Raw genomic sequence first — 13,846 nt, 5'->3', positions numbered from 1 at the left:
ACAGGTCACTCACCTTCATAAGTGTTTGTCATTAAATGGAAAGTTTCTTATTTACTCGTCTGTCCCGTTCTCAGCCGGCCTGTCTGACATTTCCACTGAAATCTGCCGCACAACCACATGCCCACAGGTGCACTGACTCGCTCTGACTCAGAGGGGAATCAGTCCAGTTTGTGTGTGTGTATGTGTGTGTGCGTGCGCGTGTCTGCGCGCGTGTGTGTGTTGGTCTCTTGTTGTGGCCATTTCATCATGCCAGCAGTGAGAATTACATATGCTGATTGCTTGCCTGTCCTCGCTTTGACAAATGCATCCTTCCTTCCTGTGTGTGTGTGTGTGTGTGTGTGTGTGTGCGTGTGTGTGTGTTTTGCGTGCACAGCCTTCCTGTCCTTAATTCCACTCACATCCCTTTTAATTTTTTTTTAAATATGTGGATTAACATCAATCAAAGCAGCATAGGATAAATATCCACTGATGCTTCCATGATTATTGCACAAAAAGGCATTTTTGATGCATCAATATAGACGATGCATTTTTTCTTAAACTATTTGAGTCAGATTTTTCATTTGATTGCTTGTTGTTTAGGTTCATGATTAAGGTTATCAATGCCATTTGAGAGCGAACCGTTCCTAGGAAATCAAAACCAAAACCAAAAAAAAAACGCAACATGAGACTGTACATTTAACACAAATTCACTAATAAATAGGAGTAATAATATATAATTCAACATGCTCTTTGATACTCTATCACCTCTCTATGCAATATTATAATATACTGTTTACATTGTGAAATAGACAACTAATTAAAAGAGACCACAGATATTGGAATAAGGTATAGTTTGTTACGTCTTCCTTAAATGCATAAACAGAGACTTACAGTGTTCTGTAGTTTTCTTTAGTCACATGAACCCTCCACTTTGCAGTCAAGCATAATTTATGTGGTTATTTCAATCTTGTTTTCCTTCCGAGTACATCAATCTACAATTGTTTTTTGGTTTTGATTCCTGATTTCAGGTAGAGACCTCGGGTAGAGTGGATTAGGGGAATCTGTGGGCTGGTTGTGTTTTCTAAATGGGGCAGCAGGAACCATTATGATGCATTTAGATCTTTGACAGGTTCTGCCTCTGAATTAAAATGAAGCCATGTGAATATTTGACAGAGCAGGGACATATGCACAGAGTCAGCAAATGTTATCAAGTACAATATTTTCATTTTAATGCTCCTCTTTTAACTTGAATGGACAGAAACTGATTGTCCCCGGTTATGAAGTTGCCTTGGCCCGAGAGCCTGGATCACCATTGCTAACACTTTCCATTTCAGCCAGACGTTGACAAACTCAGCATCTGTACACCAGCAGTGCAGTTACGAGGCTCAGTAGGATGGTGATGGGCACCAGGAGGAGAGCCATATACAGGAGCCACGGCTCTGGGAACACCACCACACCTGGCTCGGAGAGACACAAAAACACTGATATTAAGCTTGATCCTCCAAAAATGAAAAATTAAAGAGTGTTGGGTTTATTCCATTATCCAAACATCTTATCTTATTTAGGGTCACTGGTGCCAATCCCAGCTGACATTGGGTGAAGGCAAGATACCTCCTGGACAGGTCACCAGTTTATCTCAAGGCACATGTAGAGACAGACAATTTTAGAGTCTCCAATTAACCGACTGTACTTGACTCTGGGAGGAAGCAGAGAGAACCCACACTGCCACATGAGAATACAGGCGAACGTGTAAATTTCACGCACAAGCATCGCCCTGATTCAGGCATTAAAACCCGGACCCCTCTTGCCGTCAGGTGACAGTGCCAGCCACTACACCACCATGCAGACCGCGTTGGATTTATTGTACAAATGTATTTAATCAAGACAAAGAATTATCTGCATCGCTAGATTCCACCAGGACTAGAAATGCCTGTATTTGTAATGTGTGTGAAACATTTTTCCAGAAGCGGTTTTGGACAGACTCACCCGAGACAGTTGTTGGACTTGTTAGCGCAAAAAAAATGGCAGCATCTCCACCATCGTCAGCCACTAAGGAGAAAAAGTTAAACAAGTGTTGTTGATATAGTGCAGGATTTATGGCCAATGAAGCCTTAAAATAGTGGTGTGCAGCTTTAAAATGATATCAACTGTTGTTTTCATGCTTAAAGCTTTTTACAGTTAGTAGATAAAAGCTTTTCTGCAGAAGTGGATAGATAACTGCAAGGGTTCATGTGGAACCTGTTGAACATTTACAATAAGACAACAGACCAAAGACATACAGCTGAGGTTATTTGGACTCTAATTGGACTCTATATTGCCCAAAGGTGTGAATGTCAGCCTGAATGGTTCTCTGTCTATATGGAGACTGGCGACTTGTCCAGGGTGAACCCTGCCTTCACAACGCCAGCTGATCGGCTCCAGCAGCCTGCGGTTTGGATAACGGAATGGATAAAGGGAATGATTTTGGCAGCTTTTGTGTTATTTTATCATCTCCAGTAGAAAGATTATTACCAGGCAGATGGACGAAGATGCTTTTTGTTATCAGATCTCGGTTCAGGTGCAGCTGACACTCATATTCTCCTTCACTCCTCAGAGGGATGGTCTCGGAGAGTGTGACGTAGGGCAGAGATGCGCCCGCTTCTCCTGGAGCAGAGTCCGCAGGAGGGAGTTTGAGTCCATTGTGTAAAATGAACAAAACAAATCCGGGGTCCGGGGTCACGTTTACTTCGCACTGGAGCAGGGAGTCATTGTGAGCGGTGAGGTTAAAGATCATAGTGTCTGAAAGAGATATGCAGTTATGTGTACACAGTACGTTAAAAGACACTCAGAAACACACACATTTGCATTGAAGGTTCTGTCTAGTTTCATTAAATTCTTCTTCAACATCTACATTTTTAGCCCAGTCACCATACTTCACATACCATGAAGACTGGCCCTCGTATTCACATTTACTTAAGGAATCCGGATGCTCCGGATGCTCAATTAGCTGAAAATTGTGTTTTACATGTTCTGTAGTACCCTTTTAATACTTGCTTTCATTAATTTAGAACTAAACATTTTATATATTAACTTTATTTATCAGTGATATTTAAAAAAAAATAAAAAAATTTGCAGTTGTAATGATTCACTTATGCAGAGATGTCGTAACTTTATCACAAACCAAAGGTTAAGTTGTGGAAGCGGGCCTAGTTGGATTTAATTTGTTTTCTGTTTCTGATTAACCATTTAAGAGAAACCAGGTTTCTTCAGGATTCTTCAACCTGTACATCCTGGACTCAGTTACACAAACTAATTCTGTGCTCAACCCTGACATCGAGTGCCTTTTTTCAAACCTGACTCTTCCCAGGAATGTAAATACCATAATCCTAATGAGCTTTTATCCAAAATGTAAATGCAAAACATGGACAATGCTTGGCCATGACTGATATTTCAGTCTGGGCTGAAGTGGTGGGCCGCTATACGTTAAACCAAAGTCCCATCTTGGTTTGTGATAAATGAGAAGTACGTCAATTTCAGTTGATTCTTGATAAAGCTTGAAAGGGAAGAAACGTAAACGCTAAGAGGCGCTGGACCATTTACAAACTATTAACGTGACAAACATCTTTTTCAAATAGCATGGTTATCGTCAATACTGCAATGCCCCGGCCCCCGGATTAGAATAGAAATATATTGTATTCACCATAAACCTTCAGTGAAGTTTCATTTCCTTTCTTCCTGGAAGTTTGCTTCCCCTCCATGGTGATGGACAGTTTACACAGGTACTTCCCGCTGTCGGCCCACTGGACATTCTTCAAGACTATGGACTTGTTTAAAGTGGTCCGACTGTTGTCCAGCAGTTCAACACGCCCTTCATATTTGTCAGAGGGGAACACTCTGAGGCTGTCAGTGTCGTTCTGTATTAAGTTCCAATACAGAACTGGCCCGGATGCCATTTTGTCATCGCGGGAGTGCTGGAGATGACACGGCATCACGACATCCTGACCCAGAGCGGTGGTGAGCACAGGAGGCTGGTGAACTGAGACCAGAGAGCGAGTACCTGAAAATAAAAACAGCCAGAAATATACAACAATGAATGAACAGTTTCCTGTCAAAGGTAACCGTCACAGTATCTTTGACCAAGCTGCCCATACTCTATCTCTTTTGTGGTAAATATAGCCACAGGCAGCAACTGACGCATGCAAGCGGAGACCTTAAAGGTTTTAAACCTCTGAGTTTAAATCCTACTTTTTTAGCAATTGTTACATACAACTGTAAATCATAGGTTGTTTTATAATTCAAAACAAAAACATAAAAGCCCAAAACTGCTGTATTTGAATGTATTGAACACCACGAGTAATATACTGTCACAAACCAGACTGCATGGCCATGACTAAAGGAGGGAATACACACAGAAGTGAGTGGTTTAACAACAAGTACGGTTTATTGATTCGCACCAAACAAAGACAAACTCGATCATTACACAAAAACCCAACCTGGCATCTCAGGGAGGGAGAGAGCCAGAGCTCAGACCCAAGGGCCTGTTAAGTAAGTGGCCACTAACGAATCCAGGTGTCCCCACTCTCCTGACGACCCACTCTGCAATCTTCAAATAGCCCCAATGGGCCCCAAAGAGACCTCGTCTGAATTTTCTGAACTAAAACCCTCTCTAACTTTCTTCTGCTTCACTTTATCATGTTCCCACATTGTGCTATGGCCATGCCCCAAAATAATAACGTACCTTAAATTTTGGGGGAATTTTTAACTTTTTAAACAAATATTGAGGGCATGATTTATATCCTGAAGTTTGGGATTTTGCCATCTTTACATTTAGTGAAAGCACACACATTGTTAAATGTAAATAGAGAGATGCAGCTCAGCAGCAAGAAACTGCAAGGTGCCAAACTTTCTCTCTTTTAGACTCAAGATATTATAAAGAATTTAAAGAAGAATTTGAATTAGATTTATTTTCCTTAAATTGAAAAATTCTGCATCGTCCTAGCAGCTTTACCAGCCTAAATATATTGTTCTCATGTTAAGCTGACTGGAGGATATGTATCTTCTATGTATGTTGCTTTCAGCTTTCAGTTGTTGAGGTTTTTACCTCCTAAAACATTGGTCAATGGCAAACCAGTTGTGTTCACTTTTTTATATTTATGTTAGATGCAAGATTTCCAAGATTTTACCAGAATGCTATACAGCTTTTACAAGGAAAACAAAAGTTTTGAGGATGAAAGAATTAATGTTTACACATTCATTAGTAATAACATTATTTTGGGCATCCTGATAGCTCAATGTCACATAACCGCAACTCCCTAAAAACAATGCAGGCTTTGTACCTTGGTTACAAACCCCTTTCTCACTTTCTCTTCTAACTTTACTATGTTATCCAAGTGCAAAAAAAGCCCCCAAAAATAATTTACAGGAGGTTTGAAATGTAATTTAATTTAAAAGCTTTTTTTAAAACGTGTCTCGGCCCACCAATATAAAGTTAAATATAAAGTTTTTTCATAAGGGAAAACAAGTTTTTGCCTCTGCATTTTTTATCTATCCTGATGCTTGTTGTTCTTCTTGTTACATATGATAAAAACACACTACAGAGTGAACGTACACACACCTGTGTCAATACCACAACAAAGAAACCACTAAGAAAGAGAAGTTAAAAATGACTGAATGACTTAGAGGAAACAATGTCCGTCTGTCTTCACGAATGGATTTGAGAACTAAATTGCAAGTGCCTGCAAGAAAGCCAGCAAAGCATTTATGATAAAACACACCCTGTTGAATTGAGTACTGAGTAAAAAGATTGTGATCGCAATCGCAAACACATTTGTCATCAATCAAAAATCTGTCAATCAAATAATTTTACCTGCGACCATAAAGTAGAAAAATATCCACTGTGTCCATCCCCATTTCGTCAACATGAGGCTGTGATGAATCTCAGACAAAATAATCTTCATCATGTCTCTCTAAACGAATGACTTTACCTCCTCTGAGTGCAGAGAAATGAAGCACATGAAAGCTTACACCACTCCCTCAGAGGCTGGAAAATGTAAATGTTCTGACACTTTTACAATGTCACACAGTCCAGAAAAAGTATTTCTTAACGTCTGCAAATAATTTAAATTAATACAAAATGCAGTCTATAAAATGTGATATAAATTATATTTATATTAAAAATCATAATGAAAGCACAGTAACAGGATGTCGTTCTTTGGGTTTATCTATAGTGTTGCATGGAACACACAGTTGACAAAACTATCTACTTCATGCTACTTTCCATTATATCACATTGTCTTCAGCAGCAGATGACATTTGCTGAACTATTACGAAACTTTTCTTCACTCTGATCACTTTGAAGGCTTCTAGTTCCTGTTCCAAAAATTTAGTTTGACTGTTCAATCTTGCTCTTGGTAAAACAGCTGTCAGCTAAAACAAATGTCCACTCACGGGTCCACTTACTTGCTTTTTCTATAACAAATAACAATTCACTTTTACAAAGTTATTAAAGCAATGGTTAAGTCAAGCCTGAGGCCTTTCAAGAAGGATCCAAGTCATTTCTACACGGTGAGGCACAGAACTTATTTATCATCGAATTGGTACTCTGTGCCGTTAGCTATAGCCTAAGCCCCGGTATCAATATCAAGAGTGAAGGAGTTCGAAAAAGTATCCCGAACTGAAAATACAATTTGATTGTTCTCTATTCTGCTGTTTCATGGCCAAGAATTAATTTTCAAACTCAACAAGAGTGACAAATGGCTTGCTGATTTGTATAGTTGTCTAGAATGCATATCTCATTTTACCTTGTTTTTTAACAGACAAGTATGTAGGCTTATGCATTTCTGACAGACAAGGGTATTACTTGTTTGATACGTTTTCCCACACAAGAGAAAAGATGTAGTTCTAGTGAAAGCCAGTATAGTTCACACCTATGTTTTTTTCAGTTGAGTCTTGAATAGAAACCACAGTGAAATGCACGTTGTTTTTTTCCCCACACAAAATTCAGAGGTGCGAAGACCACCGGCTCTGCAGCAGGAGATTGCAGCTATGCACACCCACGTGCTCAGTCAGTGAACTTTAAGACTTTGTTACAACTGCCTGCAGTGAAGTGTGTAAAAAATAAAGAAAACGGTTTAAAAGAACTCTTTATTTTAATGTCAATCATAACAATATGCCATATACTATTTGGCACTTATTATATTTCTTTTATATTTTTTAAAAGGTGGGAACATGTGTCTCAGCTGGGACTGGGTAAGCCTAACAATAGTAATATGAACAGTTTATGCCGATTTAGTTAGAGAGGATGTGCTGTGAATGTTTACAGCCAAGTAGTTTCCCACATAACCAGGAATAAACCTGGTAAGGAATTATATATATATATATATATATATATATATATATATATATATATATATATATATATATATATATATATATATATATACAGAGAGAGAGAGAGAGAGAGAGAGAGAGATACATCATAATTTCCAAAGTATCCAAAGTAATTTGTATTCAAAATAATTTGTTTCTGTTTGTTTTATATATTTTCTAAGAAGTATTTTAAATGTTCAAACCATCACCACTTCTGCACAACATTGTATTGTTTTGCATATCATCATTAAGTAGCTCAGAGATGAACTCCATTACCCATAAAACCCCACCCCAATGTCCTGCGTCAATACGTCAGACGTCTAGGCATAGTTCAACATGGAGGACATCGTAGCTGTAGAAAAGAGCCCGGTATGAATTAGTGACATTGTTTCCTGTTTTTTTTCCACTTAAAACTTACAGAGTTTCTTCGGTAGGCCTTTGTGATTTTAAGTCTTCGAGTGTTGCTGTTTTCAGGTGGTTCTTCTCAGTATTTCACTCTTTGTTCTCTCGTTAACGAAGCTGGAATGTAAACCTGCCAATTCATTCTCTGTATGGTTTAACGTTAGCGTTAGTTGCTCTGTCACGCAAGGTAGCTGCTAGCGTTAGCTGGATGTTTGTTGAGCTTGAGAGAATGAATTTTGCTTACGGTGACTGTCTTTATTAAGCCGTACACAACGCGGATTGGTGTGAGATTGTGTTGTTATTATTCCGGGAGCCTCTTGAACTGCTTTAATTTGTCAGCTGTTTTTGCTTTTACGAGCAGTTTAAGTAAGCTAGCTAGCAGGTAGTGAGCTAACGGCAACGTTAGCTAAGTGGTTGTTTGTCTCTGATAGGTGCTAGGTAATAACCGAGCAAATCGTTTATATATTGTTTTATTCTCATATTCAGTCTTTTGTCCCTGAGCCGAATGTAGTCTGTAACGAGCTCTTCGTTAATCAATCATATATTGAATGTAATGCTTTAACATCTTCTGATATACTGATGCTTTCACCTTCACAGGACGAGATGCCAGCAATACTGACTTCCAGACCTCAGACAGGTCTTTCTTTCCTGGCCCCAGAACCAGAGGATCTTGAAGACCTTTACAGCAGATATAAGGTCTCACATCTGTTAATTACATTTATGTTGTGTGACTACTTGTATCTAAGGCTGTACAATGTGGTGCATTCAGCATGATCAGTTGCTCAATACATTGTTGTTTTATTCGCAGAATATTTCACCTGCTGCAAGTGTGGAGTTTTGGAACAGGGCAATGCATTCATAACTTACCATCTCAGTAATTTACATTGCCAGATTGTAGATTTAGATTGGTTGCATCCATACGGTCGTCAACGTAATTTTAGATTCCTCGCTTGACTGTTAATTTAATTTCCAAATATTTGTATGTTTGCTTCTGGTTCTTCAAATATTCATGTTCACATATGAGCTACAAACAGTCAATGCTCTCCAGCCAGCAGGTTCTCACCCTTCTTTCCTTCTGTTGGAATTTGCAGAAGCTGCAGCAGGAGCTTGAGTTCCTGGAGGTGCAGGAGGAGTACATCAAAGATGAACAGAAGAACCTAAAGAAAGAGTTTCTCCATGCCCAGGAGGAGGTGAAAAGGATACAGAGCATCCCACTTGTCATTGGCCAGTTCCTGGAAGCTGTTGACCAGAACACAGCCATTGTTGGCTCCACTACAGGTAACTTGCACAAAATATACATATTCTGCCAATATTTTAAGTTATAAAAACATTGATGGCTGTGCTCATAAACAGATGACAACAACAAATCTATGTATATTACAACCTACGGCAAATTTCAGGAGAAAATTACAAATTCATAATACCATAACATTTAAATCTTAATTTGCTCTTAGCATTACGTTTCCAAAAGATACATGGATAACAAATAGTATGCTTTAAAAACACAAATAAAATGACTGAAAATATATCGTTAAACAGGAAATGCAGGGAACTAAAAACAATTGTAAGAGCAAATGGTTCATACATGCTGTGTATTTAAATGCTTTATCATGTTCTGGCTTTCAGACTCTTGAGAGAGAACCTAGAAAGATATGTACTGTGCATGGTCAAATTTTAATTATTCAGTGTGAAGTACATGTTTTTACATCCTTTCTTATTCATCCTTGTTCTGCTCTCAGGGTCCAACTACTATGTACGCATCCTGAGCACCATTGACAGAGAGCTGCTCAAGCCCAATGCCTCAGTGGCTTTGCACAAGCACAGCAACGCTCTGGTGGATGTGCTTCCCCCTGAAGCTGACAGCAGCATCATGATGCTGACGTCAGGTAAAACACTCTGAACCACTATCTTCCAGAGGTTTTCTGGTTCGGTTTTTATAGCTCTTTAACAAAGAAAACCATTTTCTGTGGACGAGTGTCACAGAAGCCACTCAAATCATTAAATTCTTGATCAGTTGGTAATTCAATAATTTTATAAATCTGTTAATACATAACTGTAATATTCTTTAAGGTGTTAATGGTTCAAGTGTAAGATATAGCCACATGTAACACAAAAAGGCAGCATTTCAGCTTTACTACTGAGTTCATACATAGTAGTCGTTTGACTGTAAATCTAAATGTACAGTCAAACTACTAACCAACAGCAGGGCAAGAAAATGCAAAATTAACCAAAATGCTGAAACTCGATAAAACGACTCGTCGTTGTAGTTCATCCTCTCTGCCACTAGAAAACCACTTAGCTGTAGGACAGCAAGATTATCTCTGAGACAACCTTTCAGTTAGCTGATGTAGTATCATGAATTCAGCCAGCGCAAACTCTAGAGCCTATCAACAGCATTTACAAACGTATGTATTTCCCACCGTCCCACAAAGACATGACCGTCAATCAGGACTCTTCAATGCACTTTGATCAAATGTTCCTTGTCATATTCCAGCTTACTGCTCAAACTCTCCACCTGCTCAGTCAACTTTCTGTTGCAGCTCTTACGCGGTGAAACCCAGTGCTACTTCTGGCTACAACCTGCTTTGAGTCCTCTTGTGGATCTTTGCGCTGGCTGAATGCTCGTAACTACAGCTAACCTTCTCGTTTTTGCCACTTGGGATTTGATCCAATAAACAAAGACCCGCACCTTGTACCTTCAATGTGACAAGCCAACTGGGCTGATCTACTTCTTCCTGTCATGAGGGCTGACAGGACGCTAGAATGTCAGTGACTCACTATCGCCTCAAGATACAAGTGATATAACAAGACAGGGTCACAGCAGGCTGGTTAGTCTGCTCATTTTAGGAGATATCTTTGACCTAACGTCAACAATGTTGCCTCTGGACATTCTGTGAACAGTTCTTGTTTTTTTTTAATGTTTTTAACTAAAATTCTGGCCAGATCATACACATTGCACCTTTTTTATGAATGAGGTTGGATATCTTGTATGAAGTTGATTATGTTTGAATCGCAAAGATAACTTTCCTTTTCACTTTTCTGCTCCTAGACCAAAAGCCAGATGTGATGTATGCTGACATTGGTGGTATGGACATTCAAAAGCAGGAGGTTAGAGAAGCTGTTGAGCTGCCACTGACGCACTTTGAGCTCTACAAACAGGTCAGTAATTCTAGAGAAATTAAATATAGCTTTTACAGGGACAACAAATGCTTTTCACAGATTTTGCACTTATAAATAAATAAATAAATCAAATTTTTCTCAAATTTTGAAAACTTGCAAGATGCAAATATACTGTTCCATTTTCCTTTATCAGATTGGCATTGATCCACCCAGGGGTGTCCTTATGTATGGACCTCCAGGTTGTGGAAAGACCATGTTGGCCAAGGCTGTAGCACACCACACTACAGGTAAGTCCTGTTGTTCATGTATTGAGATATCTGGTTATATTTCAGTCGTTTAGAGGAGACAAAGAAGCCATTTCCCTTCTAATGTTGACAACCCAAGATTGATTCAAACACTATAAAACATATCTTGCATCATTATTTAAAACAATGCAGGAACTGTTTTTTAATTATGGAATATTGATAAGGTGTAAGCACAGTGAAAAGAAGAAATAATCTTTGTCCAACCGCTCTGTCCCCAGCGGCGTTCATCCGTGTGGTGGGCTCCGAATTTGTTCAGAAGTATTTGGGTGAAGGCCCTCGTATGGTGCGCGATGTCTTCCGGCTGGCGAAGGAAAATGCTCCGGCCATCATCTTTATTGATGAGATTGATGCCATCGCCACCAAGCGCTTCGATGCACAGACTGGAGGTACGATCATGTGACTCGGAGGAAGACTTTATCTATAAAAATACAACATGTTTTAGGGACAAATGGTACCCTATTTTTTCCTATTGAATACAAGGTTTTGATTTTAAGATATGTTTGCTTTCCCCTGATCTTATCCTTTGTAAATGCATTAACATGATAAAAAATGTTCCATCTGATCTTTGTTTATTTCTTTTTCTCCAGCTGACAGGGAGGTGCAGAGAATCTTACTTGAGCTGCTTAATCAGATGGACGGCTTTGACCAGAACGTCAATGTCAAGGTGAGCTTAGTTCACTTGTCAGAGAAAGCTCTTGAGGTTCATTCACTATGCCCTCTGTCCATCTCTTCACCTTAGCAAGCACCCCAAGCAATTTATGCTGTCAGTCGTCAAAACCGTAAATTGACCTTTGCCTAAAAGCAAATGCAGCACAGACTTGCACCAATAAAGCCTTCAGTATTTAAAGACGTTGGCTGCTATTTTCAAGGAACTATGTTTTGTCTGGGAAAAATTACATTTCTAGAACATCCTAACTTCACATATTGAAATGAGATACTTTAGGTGCATTCTGTCCAGAAGAACCAAATGCTCCCACCCACCACCATCTTGCTCACATTTGAACTCCCTATTAGGTAATCATGGCCACCAACAGAGCAGACACGTTGGACCCGGCTCTGCTACGCCCTGGTCGTCTGGACAGGAAGATTGAGTTCCCCCTTCCCGACCGCCGGCAGAAACGTCTCGTTTTCTCTACGATCACCAGTAAAATGAATCTCTCTGAGGAGGTCGACCTGGAGGACTGTATCCTTTTGGTTCGTGTGTGTGGGGGTGTGTGGGTGGACCCTGAATTTCCTTTTGGGGATCAATAAAGTAATTATCTTATTTATCTCTAGGTGGTACATGTGTTAGTCTAGTTAGTACTTAGCTAGTGTATTTGGGTGGGTAGCTGTTGATAATGAGAAGTTAACTAAATGTCAGTGATGCTAAAATTGTTTGTTACCACTGTAAACATTATAACAGGGTAGAGCTTATGTTGAAATATAACTAGTTTGCACAATACAAATTGTAAATTCGCAATTTTGACTATTGGAACAAAACTTAATATCAGTCAGTTAGGAACTAGATCTAAGACTGTAACTTTTCCATGGGTGTGGACATGCACACTATCTAATCTTTAACTGAAAAGAGCCCAACAGCAGGAATAGATTTGCGGAAAAGTGAACTCGGATTCACAAAGACAAAAGAAAAACTCTGATCATTCCAGTATAGTAAACGCAGAGCTGATGTTTTGTTGCTTTTGGCATTGATGTTTGGTTCAGTTGTACTTAACTGATGTACAGATGTGGCCAGGCCAGACAAGATCTCTGGAGCCGACATCAACTCCATCTGCCAGGAGGTGAGCTAGAGTTTTAATTGCAAGTATCTTTTCATGTCTTTTTCTTGGACCAGTGCAAGATGAAAAGCAATAGGGGGCAGGAACAATCTTTTACTTTGTGTATAGAATCCATAAATGTATGCATCTGATTTAGATTGCTTCCTTCTGTTTATTTCTTCCTCTGCTGTCTCAGGCTGGCATGTTGGCAGTACGTGAGAACCGGTATATCGTCCTGGCCAAAGACTTTGAAAAAGCTTACAAGACCGTCATCAAAAAGGACGAGCAGGAACATGAGTTCTACAAGTAGAGAGAAAAAAATACATCCTGGGGGAAAAAAGGTGTCCAGACACAAGTTTATGATTGATTTACGTCAGTTTCTTTATCCACAGTGTGTTGATTTTCAGTCACTTTGGCATTGATTTTTAGACTAAATTTACTCTCTGCACAAGGCCGATTGTCAGAATAAACCCGTCAGCCTTGTGGCTAGCCTTGAGAAGACACTACTATGTGAAGGAGTGTTTTTTGTACAGGTACTCTACTTTGTTCCTAACAATATCTGGCCCTGACTGTAGCTAGGATAAAACATTTGTATCTATATGTACTCCCTTAACAAGACATCACATTAAAGAAAATCCATTAAAGATGTTTTCCTTAACAAAACGTAAATAAATGGTGGTTGTTTTTATGCTTTGAAATATGTCTTTTAATTGATGAAACTTAATTGTACAACCAGCATTGTGTTGTGATTTTTCTTGTCATCAACTAAAAGTGTTAATTAAACCTGCAAAAAATTGACACTTGTCAAACCAGATGGTAACTGTTAACCTTAAGGATGAATTTGATGACAGACAAATTATATCTAAATACATTGTGTAATAGTCTGATTTTTTAAAAATATGAATGAATATTAAGTTTTATTCATAGTGGTATTGCATC

The 13,846-nt window shown here is 39.1% G+C and overlaps 2 protein-coding genes across 3 annotated transcripts; one reads left to right on the top strand and one right to left on the bottom strand.

Annotated features, from left to right (window-relative positions):
* Nucleotides 1-1,329: 1,329 nt before the first annotated feature.
* LOC137781174 (uncharacterized) lies at nucleotides 1,330-4,346 on the bottom strand. The gene is made up of 5 exons (XM_068569767.1): nucleotides 4,331-4,346; nucleotides 3,659-4,015; nucleotides 2,491-2,757; nucleotides 1,966-2,028; nucleotides 1,330-1,436 (listed from the first exon to the last, which is right to left on the bottom strand). Exons 1-5 carry the CDS (start codon nucleotides 4,344-4,346, stop codon nucleotides 1,330-1,332), a joined length of 810 nt encoding a protein of 269 aa, XP_068425868.1.
* Nucleotides 4,347-7,610: 3,264 nt separating this feature from the next.
* Nucleotides 7,611-13,605, top strand: psmc4 (proteasome 26S subunit, ATPase 4). 2 transcript variants are annotated; one of them, XM_068570399.1, is made up of 11 exons: nucleotides 7,611-7,695; nucleotides 8,326-8,424; nucleotides 8,820-9,006; nucleotides 9,468-9,614; nucleotides 10,778-10,887; nucleotides 11,042-11,135; nucleotides 11,372-11,539; nucleotides 11,741-11,817; nucleotides 12,168-12,336; nucleotides 12,876-12,931; nucleotides 13,104-13,605. In XM_068570399.1, exons 1-11 carry the CDS (start codon nucleotides 7,663-7,665, stop codon nucleotides 13,215-13,217), a joined length of 1,254 nt encoding a protein of 417 aa, XP_068426500.1. In that variant the 5' UTR covers nucleotides 7,611-7,662; the 3' UTR covers nucleotides 13,218-13,605. The 2 variants fall into 2 exon arrangements, with proteins under 2 accessions (XP_068426500.1, XP_068426501.1); XM_068570400.1 differs by having other exon boundaries at nucleotides 7,665-7,800.
* The last annotated feature ends 241 nt before the right edge of the window (nucleotides 13,606-13,846 follow it).

Source organism: Clinocottus analis, unplaced genomic scaffold, assembly GCF_023055335.1.
Source record: "Clinocottus analis isolate CAN_PGR_092001 unplaced genomic scaffold, fCliAna1.0.p SCAF_9, whole genome shotgun sequence".
Taxonomy (NCBI): Eukaryota; Metazoa; Chordata; class Actinopteri; order Perciformes; family Cottidae; genus Clinocottus; species Clinocottus analis.
This window is presented reverse-complemented; position numbering and strand designations above follow the sequence as displayed.

Bases quoted from the DNA above. Each gene is read 5' to 3' on its own strand.
- LOC137781174 (XM_068569767.1), bottom strand. The intron at 2,758-3,658 runs GTGAATACAATA...TATCTCTTTCAG, and splicing joins AACTTCACTGAAGGTTTATG to ACACTATGATCTTTAACCTC. The intron at 1,437-1,965 runs GTGAGTCTGTCC...TCTCCGAGCCAG, and splicing joins AAGTCCAACAACTGTCTCGG to GTGTGGTGGTGTTCCCAGAG.
- psmc4 (XM_068570399.1), top strand. From the start codon at position 7,663: ATGGAGGACATCGTAGCTGTAGAAAAGAGCCCG. The intron at 12,337-12,875 runs GTATCCTTTTGG...ACTGATGTACAG, and splicing joins GGAGGTCGACCTGGAGGACT to ATGTGGCCAGGCCAGACAAG. The intron at 12,932-13,103 runs GTGAGCTAGAGT...CTGCTGTCTCAG, and splicing joins TCAACTCCATCTGCCAGGAG to GCTGGCATGTTGGCAGTACG.